Source organism: Sminthopsis crassicaudata, chromosome 4 (assembly GCF_048593235.1).
Source record: "Sminthopsis crassicaudata isolate SCR6 chromosome 4, ASM4859323v1, whole genome shotgun sequence".
Lineage (NCBI taxonomy): Eukaryota > Metazoa > Chordata > Mammalia > Dasyuromorphia > Dasyuridae > Sminthopsis > Sminthopsis crassicaudata.
In genome coordinates, this window is record NC_133620.1 from 377,696,003 (window position 1) to 377,715,502 (window position 19,500).

At 44.3% G+C, this 19,500-nt stretch overlaps 1 protein-coding gene across 1 annotated transcript in view; it reads left to right on the forward strand.

Moving 5' to 3' along the window:
- Nucleotides 1–4,219: 4,219 nt before the first annotated feature.
- ATP1A2 (ATPase Na+/K+ transporting subunit alpha 2) overlaps nt 4,220–19,500 on the forward strand; it is a 44,022-nt gene continuing 28,741 nt past the window's right edge. Inside the window, exons 1-8 of the mRNA XM_074262301.1 lie at nt 4,220–4,383; nt 8,642–8,746; nt 8,933–8,992; nt 9,945–10,148; nt 11,329–11,442; nt 11,678–11,812; nt 13,639–13,756; nt 18,053–18,321. Of these exons, the coding sequence (XP_074118402.1) occupies nt 4,372–4,383; nt 8,642–8,746; nt 8,933–8,992; nt 9,945–10,148; nt 11,329–11,442; nt 11,678–11,812; nt 13,639–13,756; nt 18,053–18,321 (1,017 nt within the window). The 5' untranslated portion in view covers nt 4,220–4,371. The remainder of the gene's footprint in view (nt 4,384–8,641; nt 8,747–8,932; nt 8,993–9,944; nt 10,149–11,328; nt 11,443–11,677; nt 11,813–13,638; nt 13,757–18,052; nt 18,322–19,500) is intronic.

A 19,500-nucleotide genomic window follows, 5' to 3' on the forward strand; every position in this document is an offset into this window, starting at 1 on the left:
CCATAGTAACACGCTAACATATATGTATGCATATGTGCTCACTCTCACATATGTTCTCATTTACACTGCCAGTCAGCTCCCCTGCTCCTTAGTTCTTCCCATAGAAACCCCCGTCCGAGACTTCATCCTTCTACAAAGGCAAATACCGTTCTTCCCCTCTCCATTCCTCTCAGTTCAGATCTGCTTCCTATTCCGGCTTTCTGTGATTTCTCTCCCCAGCTCTGGTTCTCCTTCCAACTTCAGCCCCTGCCCCTGCCATTCTGGACCTTTCTCTTCCCATCTCCTCTCATTATAAACATCTCCTTATTCTCCCCTAGAATCCTCCTCTGCCAAAGGCCTCGGTCCAACCGGATGCCCAAGGGAAAAGCGTAGCTTGAGCCAGGTACTGAGACCCAAGAGGGAGAGAATGTTCATGCTCTAGTCCCATAGTCCTGGAGACTTTGTCTGGGGTTGGGGAAAAGGGAACTTTCTGAGTGGGTAAAGAAAGACACTGAAGTCCAGAGTAGAGAATGTATTCTCCAAAGTAGAAACAGTGGCGGTTGGGAGCCAGGAATTCCACACTTAGACTGCAGGGCTCCAAGCCCACTGTGGCCCTCCTTCTCATCTAGTGCCATAGAAGTTCATGTGACTAGCAACCCAAAAACCATTGGATTTGCTTTGGGTTTGGGACTAGCACATGTATGGGATAATGGCACTGATCCTAACTATACCCATTCAAAGAACAGGAAAGGACATAGCTCTAGCCCTTAAGGGGACAGCTAAGAAAAATCAGTTTTCTGAAGTTCACTATTACTACATTCCTGGGAAATATTGTTTCCATTTTACAGGTGGGAAAACTGCGGCTCATGGAAGTTTAAGTTTTACCCATTGTCATAGTTAGCTGCAAGTAACAAAGTGAGGATTTAAATACAGGTCACCTGACCCCAAGACTAATTCTCATTTCACTATTCCATGCTATCTCTAAAGGAGGCTGGTATTGCAGGGTTATATGTGGAATGACCCTGGTTCTGGTCTCAATGCCTGGGCTTAATGCTCTTTGAGGAGAAGCATAGTGGTGTTATAAGTTGAATAACATGGGTCTATGGCCTAGTTCTTCCTCTAACTAGCTTTGTGATCTTGGGCAAGTCACTTCTCCTCTGGGCCTCGGGCTGCTCATCTGTAAAAAGAGGAGGAACTAGATGAACTCCTTTTCCAGCCCTTAGAATTCTACTGGGGCTATTTTAACTGTGGGAGAGATTCTGAGGCTGGAGGTCTCCCCTATCCTTATTCTACATTGTCCCCAGAAAATAGAGGCACTGAGGTCTATCAAGTCAAGGCCAGAAGAGAGATCTCATGCCCAATTGTATCCAATTAAAATCCAGATGTGGAAGACAAATTAACCTAAATTCATCATTTTGTCTCTTCCTGTAGACACGGCAGGCCATCTCTCTTTGGTCATTCCCATGACTGGGATACAAAAGAGATAGCTAATTGCTAAATGTGCTAAATGCTTTTTGTTTCCCCAAAATTGCCTTATTTGATTTTCTGAACAGTCCTGTGAGGTTGGTGCTGTTATTATTCCTGCCTTATAGTTGAGGACACTGAGACAGAGATAAAGTGGCTTGCCCAGGGTCACACAGCTAGGAAGAATCTCCAAACCCAGTATACGGTCCACTGGGGTTTTCTTGCCTCCTTGTTCCAGGGCCTATCAGCCCTTCCTTTTTATCCTTTCCTCCTGCCCCCATAGTTCTTTAAAGAGCCAAAACTAAGGTTCCATCATCCTTCTGTACCTCCAACTTCCAGGCTGTGTTAAGGGGAATCGTTTGCACGGGGAATGGAGGGCACAAAGTAGGGGGTGGTGTGGGGACCTTATGGGTTCTGTTCTACCTCCAACAGGCATGTCTGTTCGGAAGTGGGCCGTGCCCCCACCGGATCCCTGTAATGGAAAATCCCAGCGGCATAGCAGGAAGGGGGGGCAGTTATTTGGGGAATTCAGGCAGGGGCCTTGAACACAGAGATCGGATTTGCCAGAGAGAACAGGCGATAATCCCTCTGTAGGGAGCTCCCCTCCGGAGTCAGAGACAGATCTGACTCAGCGTTGGAGGGCCCCATGCTCCCCAGGACCTCAGCCCATTGACCTCCTTCTTGTTTTCTTCTCCACTCTTCCCTCTCCCTCTGCCTAGAATGGCCCCTCTCTTTTGTAGGTATCTCAGTTCTTCTGTATCCAGAGAACCAGGGATGTACTACTAGAAAATCTGACCCTTTTTCAGCCCCTCTCCCCCTCCCTACTTTCACCCAGTTTCCATCCCAGAAGGAAAAGTGTGTCAAGAGATGAAGGTATTCTTTCTCCTTCTCCACCTCCCTCTCAGCTCTTCTGCATTGCTCTCTATGCTCTTTCTTCCCTTATAGCAACAATGATATTCCCAGACCCTATACAAGGATCGTTTAATCTATCCTGCCTCTAGACAGCCCATTGTCAGCCTAGATCTAGGTAAAGGCATCCCTACCAGAGATCACTCCTCCATCATTAAAAATATCTGGTTTCAAAGGCTGGGTTCAGATATTTCCTCATCATTGGACGAAAAGACCTTTAAGGACCTTCCAAATCCTCTGACCTGTTCCAAAATCTTATGCTCCTCCCTAGTAGGAATGTCTTGTTATCTAACCTCAGGGATTCAAGCAGTAGCATTTTAACTCTTTCTCTAACTGTGGCCTCATTGGAAATAACTTATAATAGTGACAGTTAACAGTTGCAGAACACTTTAAGGTCTGCAAAGCACTTTACATAAAATCATAGGAAGTAGTTGTCATTATTATTTCTATTTTACACTTGGGGAAATGAAGGCAGATAGGGAATAGATGCCATTATTATTCCCATTTTACAGATGAGGAAAACAGAGGCAGAATAGGGAGTAGATGCCATTATTATTCCCTTTTTACAGATGGGGAGACGGAGGCAAATAAGAAGTAGGTGCCATTATTATTCCCATTTTACAGATGAGGAAACAGAGGCAGAGAGGGAGTAGATGCCATTATTATTCCCATTTTACAGATGGGGAAACAGAGGCAGACAGTGGTAAAATGACTTGCTCAGGGTCACACAACTAAGACGTGTTTAAAGCCACAGTTGAACTCTAAGTCTTCCTGACCCTAGGTGCAGTGTTCTATTTGTGGCCTCTGTGCAGCCTCATTTACTCCTTGTGCCATTTTGTAGACTCAAAAACTGTTATCAAGTTGATTTTCTGATTTCCTTCCCAATCTCAGTTTTACCTTACTCTTTAGTGCTCCCTTTCCCCCTTCCTACCACACCCTCCCAGCACTATCTTTCTGCTTGATTCTATGCCAAATGTCAAAACTGGGATTGAGCATTAAAACACCTGGATTTTAAGGGGAAAGAGCAGGAAAAAGCACATACCACCCAAGTGAAATGAAGCAGGACAGCCCAGGGACACTCGGTGGCCTAAGTCTGCCCTTTGCACATCGCCCCTCCATCTCAAGTCCTCCCTGGGTGGTCTTGACGTCTTTCCTGGGAAAACTAGATGCGAGATTTGGAGATCCTTGCCCTTGTGTTTCTGTAGCCTGGTACTGGCCTAGGGAGCTGGGGAGGAAGGCAGATGTAGCTACCTTTTCAGTCTCTCTTAGAGGACTCAGGAAGCCCTTGCTCTCCCATCTCCAGACCTGGCACCTTCTTAAGAGACTGCTCTGGTTTCCACGTGTGGGCATCATGTTCTAATGAATGGAACCCTGGATCTGAATTCTGGTCCTGACCGGACCACGGACTTGCAGTGTGACCTTGGACCAGTCACTTAACCAGTTTTTTAATTTGTAAAATGACAGCTTTGGTCTCTTCCAGCTCTAAAGTTAGAGGGCTGCATAGACTCCTACATAGGGGAGGGCTCTGGACCCCAATTCCCCTCGCCCACTCCACCCCAGCCCTCCACCTTTCTCTTTCCTCTCCTTGGGGCCTGAGGAGTGAAGATCTAAATGAGCGGCCCTCCCCCTCCAGTCCTTTCTGCTCTATGAGAACATTTTTTGAAGAAGTTCCTCGTTCTCCTCATCTCCACCCTCCCCCACGAACCCCCGGTCCCCTGCTTCTCCCTGTCGGTGGCTGCCAAAGGCAATTTGGGGAGACGGGGAGAAATTGGGGAGGGAGGGCAACCATCAGGACATGAGGCACTAAGGGGCTGGAGGGGAGGAGCCCTCAGGGATCCTATTTCAACAAGCGGCTCTTTCCCGAGCAGGAGGAGGGGGAGAGGGGGAGAGAGACCTATTTAAAGCTACCCTGTTACTTCGGCTGTCTCTGTCCATCTGACTCGATCTCCGCCCGTCCGAGTTGACGATCCTTCCCATTGGCCTCTCCGTTCTCAGTCCCTGCAGCTCCTCTGCCCCAAGATGGGCCGCGGGGTGAGTACCCCTGAAAGCTGAGCCCACCCCCCCTGCTACCATGTCTCTTACCAAGCATGGAGCCCGGAGGAGGGAAGGGGGGCAAAACAGGGACCAAGGTTGGGGGGTGGAGAAGAGAGAGGGAAGTGGTAAGGAAGCCCCAGGGAGGCGGGTCAGAGGTGGGCACCGCACTCACACACTCACCCCCTCACGCAAACGCGCTCTCCCTTCACATCGCAGTCCCAGACCCCCTCTCCCTGCTCCAGCCCACCCTGAACTTTTTCAAACTTACTCGTTAAGCCTCTTCCTAACACTCCTGTATCAACTTGCTGCTTTTCTTTCTCCCACCCTAAGTAGCCAACTGAAGGGTCATCTGGTCCTGTTTGTTCCCAGGACCCAAAAGACAGCCCCCTGGGACTGCCAGTCAGAGAGGGTAGAGAACACTCTGGCTTATTGAGGGCTGGGAGGGGCGGAAGCTATAGGGATTCAGCATCTCATTCCCCGGGTAGCCAAGCAGCTCTGGACACCCAGTTCCCTGGGCACTGAGTGCCAGGGACAGCTGGGAGAGGTGGGGGGAGGAGTGAAGGCCCCCCGCCATGTTCTGGGCAGCATTGTCCTTGGGCTTAAAGCAAAGACTTTCCCAGTGGTGAGCAGTAGCAGTCTGGCCCCTCGTCCCTGCCCGGGGCATTCTCAAGCACAAGCAATGCCTGTTGAGCAGATTAAAGACCTCCTCTGGGCACGATCGTCCGGACCCCCATGGGAGGCAGGCCTGAGTTTGGGACAGTTGGAAGTACAATTTCCATCTGTGGAGGACTGACCCTACCCTCATACCTCACAGCACTGCCACCCCCTTCCCTCTGGGAAAGGACATGGTAAAGGAAAAACCGGAGCCAGTGCTAGGAAGGGTCTCTCCGCCGAGGGACTTCCCAGAGGACAAGGGGACCATAAAGGGTCAGGCCAGGACACATCTGAGTTCAACAGCTGAGAAAGCGATGGGGTGGGGACACCAGGGTTCCTGGGCTCGGAGGAGAGCTATAAATAGAGAGTGAGGGAATCACAAAGCGTGTGTGGCCCTGAATGTCTGTCCATGAACGCATCTCTGTGTGTGTGTGTGTGTGTGTGTGAGTATATGTGTGGGAAGATGCCCATCTGAGTCTGTGACAGTGGTCAATGGGCCTCCATTTGTGACAAGGCCCGAGCGCAGCCGCCATCCTGCCTCAGTGTGCACGAGTGTGAGAGTGTATTTGCATGGTCTCAGAGAGAGAAATGTCTTTGGGACATCAGACCCTTCGGGGAGCTTAAAGTCCCGTGTCTTTCAGCCGAGTTTTGGATTCTGTAACAAGAGGAGGACTAAATCTCCTGGAGGAATGAGTTCCCAATGAGCCTGCCAGGAGTCTTCCATGTAAAGAGAGCACGAGAGACAGTTACAGGATGGGGAGAAGGTCAGGCAATAGGGCTCACGGAAAGGGGAGAGACAAGCCCTTCAGCTGGTTTTCACTCTAGGACACCGGGGTTTCCTTCCAGTCCTAGACACACTACTGGGAAGACAATGTGCCTGGGGGCCCGGGAATGCCGAGTTACAGGAAAATAGGTGCTCTGGAGGCTGTAGGATTCTAACTCACTTGACCCCAAAACTATCCCTTTAGTGGTTTAAATTGTAATAATAGCCAGGTGGGGAAGGAAAACAGGCTGTTTCAGCTGCAGGAGGCAGGGTGAGAGGGGGTGGTGGCAGCTTGGATCCTCGCCCATCAGGAAGGACCACCCTGTAGGATAGACTCCCCAGATTCTGGTTTCTAGGGTACGGCTCCTCAGTCCAGAATTGTCCATTTTCCATCAGTCTTAGAAGGGGAGAGTCCTGCTGGTCCCCAGCCCAGAACTGGTCTCATCTCATCACCCCACAGCCATGAGGGATGGCCTGGGATGTGGGGGAGGGATATAACAGTGTTGGGAGGGGGATGCCGGCCTTCTCCAGCTGCAGTGGGGAGGTATGGTGGGGGGGCAGATTGGGCTGATTTCCAGCCGCCCCCGCTCTGTCCCAGCCTCTGGCTTTCTCAGAAAGAACTCTCTGTTCTCCTTCCGCATTCAGGACCCTGAGAAGGGGAGAGTGGGTAAAGGGGAGGGGGGTGGGTTAAGAGGCAAAGGGGTCCTTCCTTCCTCTCTCCCTTTCTTCCCGAGGCTGCCGCTGGCCCTGGCTCTCTGTGGGCTCCTGGCTCCAGAGCCTGAGATGCCTGCCAGGACAGGAGAAGGGGGGAGGAGGGGGCAGTCTGTCCCAAGCTCAAGGCCTGCTGGGGAATGGAGTGGGATGGTGGGAGGAGAGGAGGAGCTGCTAACAGCAGACTGCATCCTATGGCCAAAAGTTTTTAGACTAATGATTTCAATATACATATACATATATACACACACGAATCTAATTTTCGCATAATTCCTTTTATGTCAAAATACACATTAAGTGTCCCTAACCTTGGTCCTTATCTTTCCACCCCAAGTACTATCAGCTTTGTTGAAAACTTTACACAGCCTAGAAAACTACTGTTTAGTTTACTGCCTTAATCAGTTCTCTACTTTACAAATGCCCCTGTCTCCCCAGCCAGCCACCTGCCCCCCACCACGTATAAGATCAGAGAGTTCAAAGAATTAAGGTTCTCATTTATAAAAATTGGTCCAATCTAATAAGCTGTTCCCAGGTCCTCCTAAGAAATACAGGGAAGGGAGATAGAGGACTAAGGAGGAACCAGTCACAAGCCCTCCCCCAGAGTACTGAGGGGGAAACTGAGGCACTGACATGGAGAGAATTGGGGGGGGGCCTCTTGGTGAGGTTGCATCAGGCCCTTAGAATGGAGCCAAGAAGTCCTAACTTCCAACCAAGCCTTTCCAGCCCAACCTTCTCCCCACAAGGTCACTTTGTCCCTGAGGAGGAGTGGGGAGAAGAAAATGGGGGAAGTTGAAGTGAAAAAGATCCCTTTCCGGTGAGTTCTCGTGCCCACACCGGAGCTGAGTCACCCCGGATGCTCTCACTATCCCTGCAGTGTGGCAAAGTGGACCTTTGGGCTGAGGCCATCTTGGAGGGAAATGTTCCTGACCTTGAGACACAATCTTTTCAACTTGGACCCCAGGAACCCCCGGATGCTTCTGTTACTCTAAAGTCCAGTCTATTTATTGTCGCCTTAGAGCTGCCCCAATCTTAGTCCAGTTCCCGACGCAGGATTAGTATTAAATATGATACTTGTTGGTTTGATTATTGTCTGACTAATGGGTTCCCAGAAGCTGGATCCTGAACCTGGAAATTCTTTTATTTGAGGAATATCAGGGCTCATTTCTCACCCCACTCATGTCTACAAGTATAAATGTGACTTCACCAAAATGAGGACACAAGGCTTACAGGACTTTACAGGACCCCCCAAAATGGCACCCAATGTCAGGGTAAACAGGGCTCCCAGAAAAAATACTCCACACAATCCCATTCTCCAGATTCCACTCCTCCTCCTCCCAGCCCTCTCATCTCGCTGGCCTATTTCTCAGACTTCCCAGTCTTAAACTCAGATCCTCTTGCCCTCCTCACCCCACAGACAGAACTTCCCACTCCACCTACTCTAGCCTCCCCCAAAGCCCATGACTCTCCATTACTCAGTTCCCTTGTTTCTCTCTCGATGCTCCCAAACCTGCCTCTGCAAAGCACAGAAATCCCAAAGCCAAATGCAGTTCTCCTATTTGCCACCTTCTACTTTTCTCCTGAACAGCCTAGGATTTCCTCCAGGCTTAATTTCAAGACTAAAAGATTTCAAGCTCTTTGAGGACAGGAACTAGGCTATCTTTATCTTTGGAGCTATTCCCTGCTCATGTAAATTCTTAATAAACCTTTATTGAATTGAATAGAATCATAGAGTTGGAACAAACTTTAGATAGCACCTTGTACAAATGACCCTCCATTTTAATAAATGAGGAAAACCCTCAAAAGTAAAATTACCTAAGGTCCCATATGTAATTAGAAGCAAAGCTAGAATCAAGCTAGGGTTGACTCTTCTTGAATCCTGTAGTCCTTCTTCTTAAAAATCTCATAGAGGAGCAGCTAGGTGGATAGAGTCTTTGAATCAGGAAGAATGAGTTCAAACCCAATCTTACATATTTTAGCTATTCCTAATTGCTTCTCAAAAAAACAAAAACAAAAACTCTGGTAGAAATTTCCTTGTTTGGGGATCAGCATGCTTATCCTTTAAGGGCAACATTTCCTGATTCTTCTCTTTCCTCCTAATTCCCTGGAATCAATGAATTCTTCTCCTAGACTGGCCGAGAGTACTCGCCTGCCGCCACCACCACAGAAAATGGAGGCGGCAAGAAGAAGCAGAAAGAAAAGGAACTGGATGAATTAAAGAAGGAAGTGGCCATGGTGAGAACTACCCGCCTTCCCCCAGCACCTGCCCTGCCTTTTCCATCTTTTGAGATGGGATCTTCCTGAAGCAGGGAGAGCTATATCATTCTCAGGGATAGTTACTAGAAAAGTCTTGGGTCCTTTTCAGGCCCAGTTCCCTAAATTTCTTTCTTCCCTCATAGTAATGGTCTGTTTTCCCCTCAGGATGACCACAAGCTGTCCCTGGATGAGTTGGGCCGAAAGTATCAGGTAGACCTATCCAAGGTGAGTTTGGGCTAGGAAGAGGAGTCCCCCTTTTGTTCCCCTTTGCTCCTGCTCTCCCTCACTCAATAAGGGGAATGTCCTTTAGCATAAGACCAGCATAAGCTGGTCTCTGTCCTTTCAGTTATAGTCTAAAAAAGACACACAGAATGTTAGAACTAGAACTGAAAAAGCTCAAAGGCACTCCGCCAGAGCCATTGTTCCCGGCCCCTTGATTCAGTGCCCTTCCCACCGTACGGTAGATCCATCACGGACTAATACATAGGAGATGATAGCAGAACAAGGTGGTGATGGGGAGAAGTTTCAGAGGTAAATTTAGTCTTGAAGTAAGCTGAGGAAATACCCTAATGATTAAAGCTATTCAAAAGTAGAATGTGCTCTCCTAGGGAATAATGGATTCCCCCTCGTTAAAGGTCTTCTGGCAGAGACCCAATGATGTCTATAAGGGGACTTCCTGTTTAAGTCTAGATTGGACTAGATAATCCCTGGAATCTCCTCTGGTACCCAGACTGTGTATGATAAAATGTGTATCAAATGATAAACTATGTATCAACAGAATTCTCCTCAGCTTCCCGTGAGTGGAAAAAGAAAGGCTGAGAGGAAAGGCCCATGTGTGTCCCAAGTTTGGCCCTGCCTCTGTAGAGAGTTTGGAGACTTTCACTTCTGAGAGGATTAAACTAGGGAATAGAAGGGGGAAGAAAAGAAGGTATTGGGCCTAGAAGGAAAAACCAGAAAGGAGAGGGTAGAGGGGAAAGGGAGAAGGGAAGGTGGAGAAAGGAGAAAGGGAAAGAGTTCAAAGGGAAAACAATGGGAAGTGGTAAGGTGTCTCTCTTGAAATCCCTAGTGATTGGTTCAGATAGCCAATTCCACTCTTCAATATAAAATCATATAGCATGATTAAACAGGAAAAAACCTCAGAGGTCACTGAGTCTATTCTTTTTATCATTTTCCACAGGGCCTCACCAACCAGCGGGCACAGGATATCTTGGCCCGGGATGGGCCCAATGCTCTCACTCCACCACCCACCACCCCTGAATGGGTCAAATTCTGTCGGCAGCTTTTTGGGGGGTTCTCCATCCTGCTCTGGATTGGGGCCCTGCTCTGTTTTCTGGCCTACGGCATCCAGGCAGCCATGGAAGATGAGCCATCCAACGACAATGTGAGCCTACCGTCCTGTGTGGTTGATCCTACCTTCTAGCCCATATTACCCAGGATCCACTAAATTCCCAAACTCTGGCCCCTGAGTAAAGTCCTTCATTTACAGGGACCTGGCTGGGCAGTGACTCAGAGGTGAAGCTGGCTCCTGAGCTGGTGCTAAAAAAAACCCAGCTTCAAATACTTGCGGTCAACAGCTTATAAGCCTTACCACCTGCCAAGGCAAAGTGATAGGAATAATAATAATATTAATAATAATAAATAAGCCATTATTATAGCTTTTAAATCAGAAAGAAACCTGTGTTCAAATGTTTCCACAGACATTATTCATCTGTGTGGCCTCAGATGTAATCCTTTCAGCCTCAGTTTCATTATAAAATAAATATAACAATAGATTACTGTAAAGATTAAATGATGTTTGGAAAGCCCTGGGGCAAACTGTAAAGTGATATATAAATGGAAGCTTTTAGTGATGACAGCTAATATTTCTACAATATTTGAAAGTTTGTCATGTACTTTTCTTGCAATAATCTTGTTCAATAGGTAGAAGAAATATTATTTCTGTGGAAACTGAGAAGTTAAATGATTTGCCCAGTATCACAGGGCTGGGAAGTAGAAAAGCAAGGGTTCCAAGACAAGAGTTTGACCATCCATTATGTACTATTATTTCAAGGATTGCCTCTTCCCTATAGTTATTTGTTGCTCATTCACTCCCTGCTCTCAGTCCCCTTACATCTTCCCAACTCTATCAACTCTATGGGCTTGGGGTCAGGAAGGAGAATTCCCTCTATCCACACTCCCACCTTTTGAGGCAACCCATTCAATAGGAACCAAAGCAAAGGGTATGTTGTTAATATTTAACAACAGGCTTTCCAGTAGGAACAAATTGTACTCATGACATACTTTTAAGTTGGATTTGCCTAAACATTTTCTGTATTACTTTAAGCTAGATAATCAGCAAAGAAATAAATCAAGACCTGATTTGTAACATTTTCTGATTTCCAAGATTACTCAAACTGAAAATGTCATAATCTCTCACAAGTTCAAGCTGTCTCCAACAAACCCCTAGAATCAGAAATCTTAAGTTTTACATAAAATGATTATATTCCCCTCCTACCCCGGAATGGTTGTTTTTCCTGGGAACAGGTAGGAATTAAATTAACACTTTTTTCCTCCTCCTCCAGCTATACCTGGGTGTGGTCCTGGCAGCCGTGGTCATTGTCACTGGCTGTTTCTCCTACTACCAGGAGGCCAAGAGCTCCAAAATCATGGATTCCTTCAAGAACATGGTGCCACAGGTAGATGACAGGGTTGGATTTAGGATTAGAGACATGAGTTTCTGAGGGACATGATCCCTTCCCTGTTTTCTCTGCTCTCCCATGTAAGAGGAAGCCCCATCAAGTCATGATAAAGTTCCAAAGATAGATAAAGGGTAGGTGGGTAAGGGTGTGGAAAGGCAGGAATGGGAGGAAGAGAATAAAAGAACATAATGGAGGTCTGGATGGCACAGATGCCCCCACTGTCTTCCCATAGCAAGCCCTGGTGGTTCGAGAAGGTGAGAAAATGCAGATCAATGCAGAAGAGGTGGTGGTAGGAGACCTGGTGGAGGTGAAGGGTGGAGATCGTGTCCCCGCCGACCTCCGGATCATCTCTTCTCACGGTTGCAAGGTGAGTAGCTGAGAAGGCCCAGGTTGACTGAGAATGGCCATGTTGATATAGAGTTGAGTGGATTACAGAAAATGAGGACATATCAGTTAACTGTCATCCTACTCTATTCAATAATATCCATCTGACTGACCTATCTATGGATTATCTTATCTTCCTGTAGTTTATTCTACCTGTACAACTGTGAAGATTAAATGTTAATGTTTTAAACTTGAAATCCAATCACCGCATAGATTTCAAATTCTATTTAAAGTTTAAAATCCTGTGAAAAAAGTACTCCATAAACTTTAAAATACCCTATCAAAGTGAATTATTAGTACGTTTTAAATTATTCTAGTGAAATAACCATGGCCTAGTGGCTATAGAAAGATAGTAGCATTGTGGATACAAAGACTCAGACCCAAATTTGATAGTATTGTAAATTTAGAGCTGGAAGAGATTCCAATCCAGATCTCTTGATAACAACAGAATCCCAGAATTGGAAGAGACCTCAGAACTATGTAGTCCAACCTGTACCTACATTACTCTGACCTTTGCTCGGAGACCTCTTAAATACTGCCTGTTAAGCTAGTCCCTTCTACCTTAGGTTAGCCCTTTCCACTTTGAGATAGTTTGAATTGTTAGGAAGTATTCCTTATATCAAGTCTAAATTTATCTCTTCAGTTTTCATCCTCAAACCTAGTTTTGCCCTTGGGAATGAAGCATAATAAATCTAATCCATCTTCCATATGACTGTCCTTAAAATTCTAGAAGACAACTCTCATATTCCTCCCAAGTCTTCTCTTCTATAAGATTATCCAGATAATCTTTCTATGCTATTATCATTAGACCCCTTTACAACCTTGTCACTTTTCTCTGGACGCTCTCCCATTTATCAGTGTCCAGAATCAAGGAAGGTATGAGAAGTGAACACAACTCTCCAGATATAGTCTGACCAAGATAGGATAATGGCACCATCTCTCATCAGGCTTTGACCCTGGGTCTCTTAATTCAGCCAATGTTCTCATTCAATTCCTTGATTGTTATATTATAATGCTGACTCATACAAAGCTTGCAATCCATTAAGCCCCCTGATCATTTTCAGAATTTTTTTTTACTTACAAAATTGATTTTTTTAAGCTCAAATGTTAAGACTTTTACATTTCATCTAATGAAATTTCCTCTTCTTAGATTTGGCACAATATCCTATCTTGTCTAGACTGTTTTGGGATCCTGACTTGGTGATTTTTGTCCTTCCTAAGCATGCCATTTAAGTATTTATTCAAAATAATGATAAAGCTATTAAATAGTGCAGACCAAGCACAGGGGAACAAGCACAATTCCCCAGGGAACTCCACTAGTGACTTCCTTTCAAGATGACATTGAGCTATTCTCGACTACTCTCAGGGAGACAGTGTGGAAAAATGGAATGCAAGCACAAATTTTCTGATTATAGACCTAGTGTTCTTTCTACCGAATAAGGCTGTTTCCAAGATGTCTTTGGTTATATGTATCTACGACTAAGTTAAATATGGGCTTTTATCTGTGTAAATAAAAGTAGTTAAGTGGCACTAGATAGAATGCTGGATCTGGAGTCAGAAGGACTAATCTTCCTGAATTCATATCTGGCATCAGACACTTAGAGCTCTGTGACCCTAGGCAAGTCACATGTCCCTGCTTGCCTCAGTTTCCTCATCAGTACAATGAGCTTGAGAAGGAAACAGCAAAACATTCCAGTATCTTTGCCAAGAAAGTCCACAAGTTGGACACTCCTGAAACAAGTAGAACAACATCTGTTTAAATGCATGTCTATCTGAATTAATCTTCCCACTCTCTCTCTCTATTCTCAGGTGGACAATTCATCCCTGACAGGCGAATCAGAACCACAGACCCGGTCCCCTGAGTTTACTCATGAGAATCCTTTGGAGACCCGAAATATTTGCTTCTTTTCTACCAACTGTGTGGAAGGTGAGAAGCAGAGCCAGAATGAGTGTCCTAGAAGCTCCATTAAGAAATGTCTGGCTGGGGAGAGTGAATAAATAGTACTTGCAGATGAGCCTCAATCCAATATCAATGAGGCTGGCCCTGCCCCCTAATAAGGAAGGAAGGAAAGCCTCACAGAGAGTGATCTGAGTGCAGTTGTGAGGCTGTCCCCCCTTTTCATCTGGGATAATTCTTTTACAAGTAGTAGAACTATGAGGCAAAAAATATAGAACAATGCACCTCGGCAACTTTTGGGTGGTGACAAGGGGAATAGAAACATGGTGTCTGATCTTTGAATCAGGAAATCGGACTGTAGACCGGGGCTTTAAGTACTTAACAACTATGTGATTATACTTAAGTCATTTAGCTTCACTGAGCATCATGGAATCAAAGATTTAGAACTGAAAGGATCTGAGTTCATCTGATCCTACACCTAGATGAGAAAGCTGAGACCCAGAGAAGTAAAATGACTTGACTGAGTCACTCAGAGCAAGGATTCTAACTGGTGCTCTTTCCATGGACTTACATTGCATCCTTAGCTTTGCCATCTGTAAAATGGGAGTGATAATACCTTCACCATTTCCCTGATGGGGAACTATCAAATACAATATAAAAGGGAGATAGAGGATGAATTCAAAAAATGGGAAATTCCCCCAACTCAAAATAGAACTGGGAAGGATCTTGGGGATCATTTATTCCAGTGATGTCAAACTCAAATAGAAATGGGGACTACTAATCCGTGCATAAGGATCTCTGCAGAAGGTATACTGACTTTATTTTAAAATGTAACATTTTTGTTTTATTTTATTTTTAATCTATTTTGTTAATTTTATTTAAATTTATTCTGTGCTTTTGGGATACTGGTGGGCCATATGTTTGATGTCTCTGATCTTGCCTCATCCTCCCTCCCCAGAAGAGGAAACAGAGATCTTGAAAAATAAAATACCTAATAATGCATAAAATAGGGATTCGACCCAGCATTGAAGTCTGCTAAATAACATCTGAATTGCTTTGGTCTCTTTTGGTACCTGCAGCCTCATTTCCTCTCACCTGTTGCCCTCATCTTTGCCAGAAGCACGACCAGGAGGAAAATCTGGTTTCTTTAGGCTAAAGGGAAGCCCAGAAAGAAGTAAACATAGTGAGACTGGAATTGTCCAAACACAGACATATAAACCCTCCAAGAGAATGGTTAACACAAGACAAGACCCAGGATGCTTTCAACTGAACCCAGCAGGGGGCACAAAAGGCTCACCTGGGAGGCAGGGGAGCAGGGCTGACTCCTACTCTCCTCCCTTTCACCCTGAACCTTTAATGACTTTTGAGAAACTCCAGATACAAAAGTCAGAAGCAGCAGGACCCCAGAACCAAACTTATCTCCCAGGGGATCTTGGGTTTTCTGCTGTTATCGCCTTGAATCTTCACCCTTATCCTAGAGAAAGTAGAAAGAGTATTTTCCTCTTTCCAACTTAATCTGAGGGATTAGATCAGATCGTAGAGAGCTGTAGTTGAGGAGCATCTTTCCACAGGGGCAAGAAGAGCTAGTTTAGGGAACCTTTCAGGTACCAGATGGAGAGCTCTGCATCATTTCTCAGCTTTCTCCAGCTTAGTTGCCAAATCCTACCTGCTCTTCCCAGCCCAAAGAAACCACAGTCTGGTGTAGATGGACAGATTGTGTTAATTCTATCCTTGGGATGAAAGATTATAACATTTAGAAAAACTTGAGAGATCATCACATCTAACCCCCTTATTTCACACTTGAAGAAATTGAAGGTCAGACAGGGGAAGAGCCTATTCAAGTTGTAAGTAGTATCTGAGCCAGGCTTTAAACACAGGTCTCCTGACTCTAAAATCTAAAGCTCCTCTGGAGATATCAGATATGATATTGATCCAGATAAATTCTGTGCTCCCAGCCTAGATCAGCTGTTACCTGCAAGCCCCAGAGGACATAGGGGCCTAGCCCACAGCAGGAATTTTGTGACCTCATTGGTCATCCAGTTCTTTTCATTCCAGTGTGATAAAAAGGCAGATAAACTCTAGGAAGAAATAGAATGGGAGGAAGAGATTGGAGAAGGAAGATGATTGGATTTTGGGACCCTTTTAAAAGTAAAATTCTGTGGCACATAACTCTTTCCTGATCCATATATTTCATAAAGATACCTGGATCTCATAGTCTTATTGGCAGATCCGTTATATAGTGATTAGAGACTGTCGTTGGAGTCAAAAAGACTTCCAATTCAGCCTCAAAATTCAGCTAGCTGTTTGATACTGGGCAAAGACACTTAATCTCAATTTCCTCATCTGTAAAAAGGGTATAAAAATAGCACCTGCCTTTCAGTATCTTTGTAAGAATCTAGTGAAATGACATTTGTAAAGTACTTCACAAACCTTAAAACACTATATAAATGCTAGTTATTTTTATTACAAAGCAGGAAGAACCTTAGAAATTACTGTCTTATAGATGAGGAAGCCAAGTAACTCCCAAGTTCACACAGTTAGGGAAGTAGGATATGAACTCTGACTATATTTGACTATATTTTCTTTCCACTGTAATACAACTTCTGCTTATAGTAAACATCATTAATTGATTTTGCAAAACACAATATTAAGCAAAACTGTTACAGGGAGCAATGAGTTGCAAAAGAGCCATGTTATAAATTTTATGTAGGGGCAACTAACTGGTTGAACATTAAACATTAATGCCAGGTCCATAACTCCTGGACCACAATATAGCAACAATTTTATTTCAAGGCAATGTGAGTTAAGAAACATTATATAAGAAACTATATATAGATTTGGTGTCCCTCCAGTATGCATCTATCTTGAAGAAGCCAGAATTACAATGATGACCCTTATTAACACAGTTTGCATTTTTTTTCTCAATCGATTCCTTTCTCCCTATATTAATACACTGAGTTTGTATCATTTGCATCGGGAATCCCATAGTTTGTGCTTATTTGTTTTTTGTTTTAAAAAAAAAAAAGATTGGCAAAATATTCCTCCTTCACCCTCTTTAAAACTCTGGCTTGGAAGAACAGGCAAAGATTTGTAGACATCCATCTACTGAATTCTTAGTACCTCCTATATAGTGACTGACTTCCAACAGCAAGATCTTTTTTGTCTGAGGTTTGAAGAATGTCCATAACAATCACTGCTGCTATTGTTGTTCTGTTATTATTGTTAATGTAATCAATGTCCAAGCTTAACTTTTTTTTCCCTGAGGCATCTGGGGTTAAGTGACTTGCCCAGGATCACACAGCCAAGAAGTGTTAAGTGTCTGAGGCCACATTTGAACTCAGGTCCTCCTGACTTCAGGGCTGGTGCTCTATCCTAGCTGCCCCACAAACTTAACTTTTTAAAAAATCTATAATTCACAACTTTCTATTACTTGCAACATTTCTTCATAGGAGCCAGAAAAATTATGAGAAGGGGGCTATACCAAAAGCTAAGAGGAGGTGGGCAATATCAGCATCATAGAAGCTCAGAATTGGAAGGGACTTGAGAGATATCCTAATCCAATCAGTACCTTTCTGCAGAGTGATTGATTAATGGGGACAGAAGTGGGGTATACTTCCCAGCTACTTGACCTCACTAACTAGGCAGCAAAGTAACTACAACTCCCTTAAGAAAATATAATGGGGGACAGCTAGCTGTGGAGGGACAATGTGATAGAGCACCAGCCCTGGAATCAGAAGGAGCTGAGTTCAGTTGTGACCTAGATTACCCCCAAAACAAAAAGGAAGGTATTACAGAAAGGTCTCTGTAATAGAAGGCAGGAGACCTGGATTCTAATCTCAACACTGTCACTGACTCACTGTCTGGTCCAATGGAAGTCATTTCCCTTCAGTTTCTTCAACTGTTAAATGATAGGAGTTTTTTTTTTTTTTTCTTTTTTAAAACCATATTTCCACATTTGTCATGTTGTGAAAGAACAATCAGCAAAAGAAAAAGATCACAAGAAAGAAAAGGCAAACAGATAAACAAAAACAAAAAGTGAAAATCCATATTCAGTCTCCATAGTTCTCTCTCTGAATGCGGATGGTATTTTCTATCCCAAGTCTGCTGGAATTGTCGTGGATCACCGCACTGCTGAGAAGAGCTAAAAGATCTATCATAGTTGGTCATCACATAATCTTGCTATTACTGTGTATGATGTTCTCCTGGTTCTGGACCAGTGGATTTCTTAATGTTCATTTCGATTTTTTTTGTATCTGAAAATATCCTTAGTAAGATGCCCCCTTAGCGTGCCTTCATGATCTGATCCAGGTGTCTCCTTGTTTACAGGCACAGCCCGGGGCATCGTGATAGCCACTGGTGACCGGACGGTGATGGGCCGCATTGCCACACTGGCCTCGGGTCTGGAAGTTGGTCGCACACCCATTGCCATGGAGATCGAGCACTTCATCCAGCTGATCACTGGAGTGGCCGTCTTCCTGGGTGTCTCCTTCTTTGTGCTCTCCCTCATCCTGGGCTACAGCTGGTTGGAGGCTGTCATCTTCCTCATCGGCATCATTGTGGCCAATGTACCCGAGGGACTTCTGGCTACTGTCACTGTGAGTGGGTAGGACTGGAAAGGGACAAAAGTATGAACAGAGATGGGGTGGCCATTGTGCTGACAATGATGGGTGCTCTTACTCATATTGCTTTATTTGACTTGAACAGAGATTCTTTCTGGCACCTGATACAGGAGAACCTGATATAGCAGGAGTTTGCATTTTACCTAGCAAATTATGATTTAAAAATGGAGAGACAGTACAGCATTGGGAAAGGCGTGTTTGATTTTCAGTTAGAAATCTAATTTCAACTCCAATATTCCTCTCTGAGACTTTTTCCTTATTTATTATAAAATTAGCCATTATAAAATGGCTAATACCTCTCTCCTCACCCTTTTCCAGAGGCAGGGAATAAGCATTTATTAACCACTTACTATATGCCAAGCTAGGCACTATGCTGAGCCCAACTATTGTCTTATTTGAGCCTCTCACAACAGTCCTGGGAAGAGAATGCTATTGTGATCCCCTTTTTATAATTGAGGAAACTGAAGCTAGTAGAGATGAAATGACTTGCCCAGAATCACATAGCTAAGATAAAATTATAACTCAAGACTTTGTGACTCCAAGTTCAGTTCTCTATCTACTTTACCATCTTGTATTTATTTTGTACAATAGAAAAAATCTAGGATTTAGATACAGCTGAGTTTAGATCTAGCCTCTGATAATTACTAGCTGTGTAAACATGGACAAATTACTTTGTGCCTCTGAGCCTCACCTAGAAAAAGAACATAAGAACATTTATACTACCAACACAGGGTTGTTATGAAGAAAGCATATTGCAAACCTAAAAGTTCTATATTAAAGTGAGCTAAAAATGTAGATACACAATGTGATGGTTGCTGCTTTCATTCCCAAGATTGGTACTAGAATTTTACTTTGGCAATTTATGACCTGCATGGCTCTTGGAAAATTCATTTAATGTTCTTAAGTCTATGTCTTTATCCTTAAAAGAGGGATTTTAAAAACTTAACTGATTCCCTCAGAGGTTTGTGGATTAAAGATCAAATTAGAACATATAGGTAAAATGCATTTAAATCATCTATCGCTATAGAAATGTGAGATATTGCACCTCATTGCTATTTAATTTCTCACCATCATTATTATCATTCTCATTTTGTATTTATATCTCTCATGCCTGTATCCCATAGTGCCTGGCACTTAATAACTGTTCAATTGATT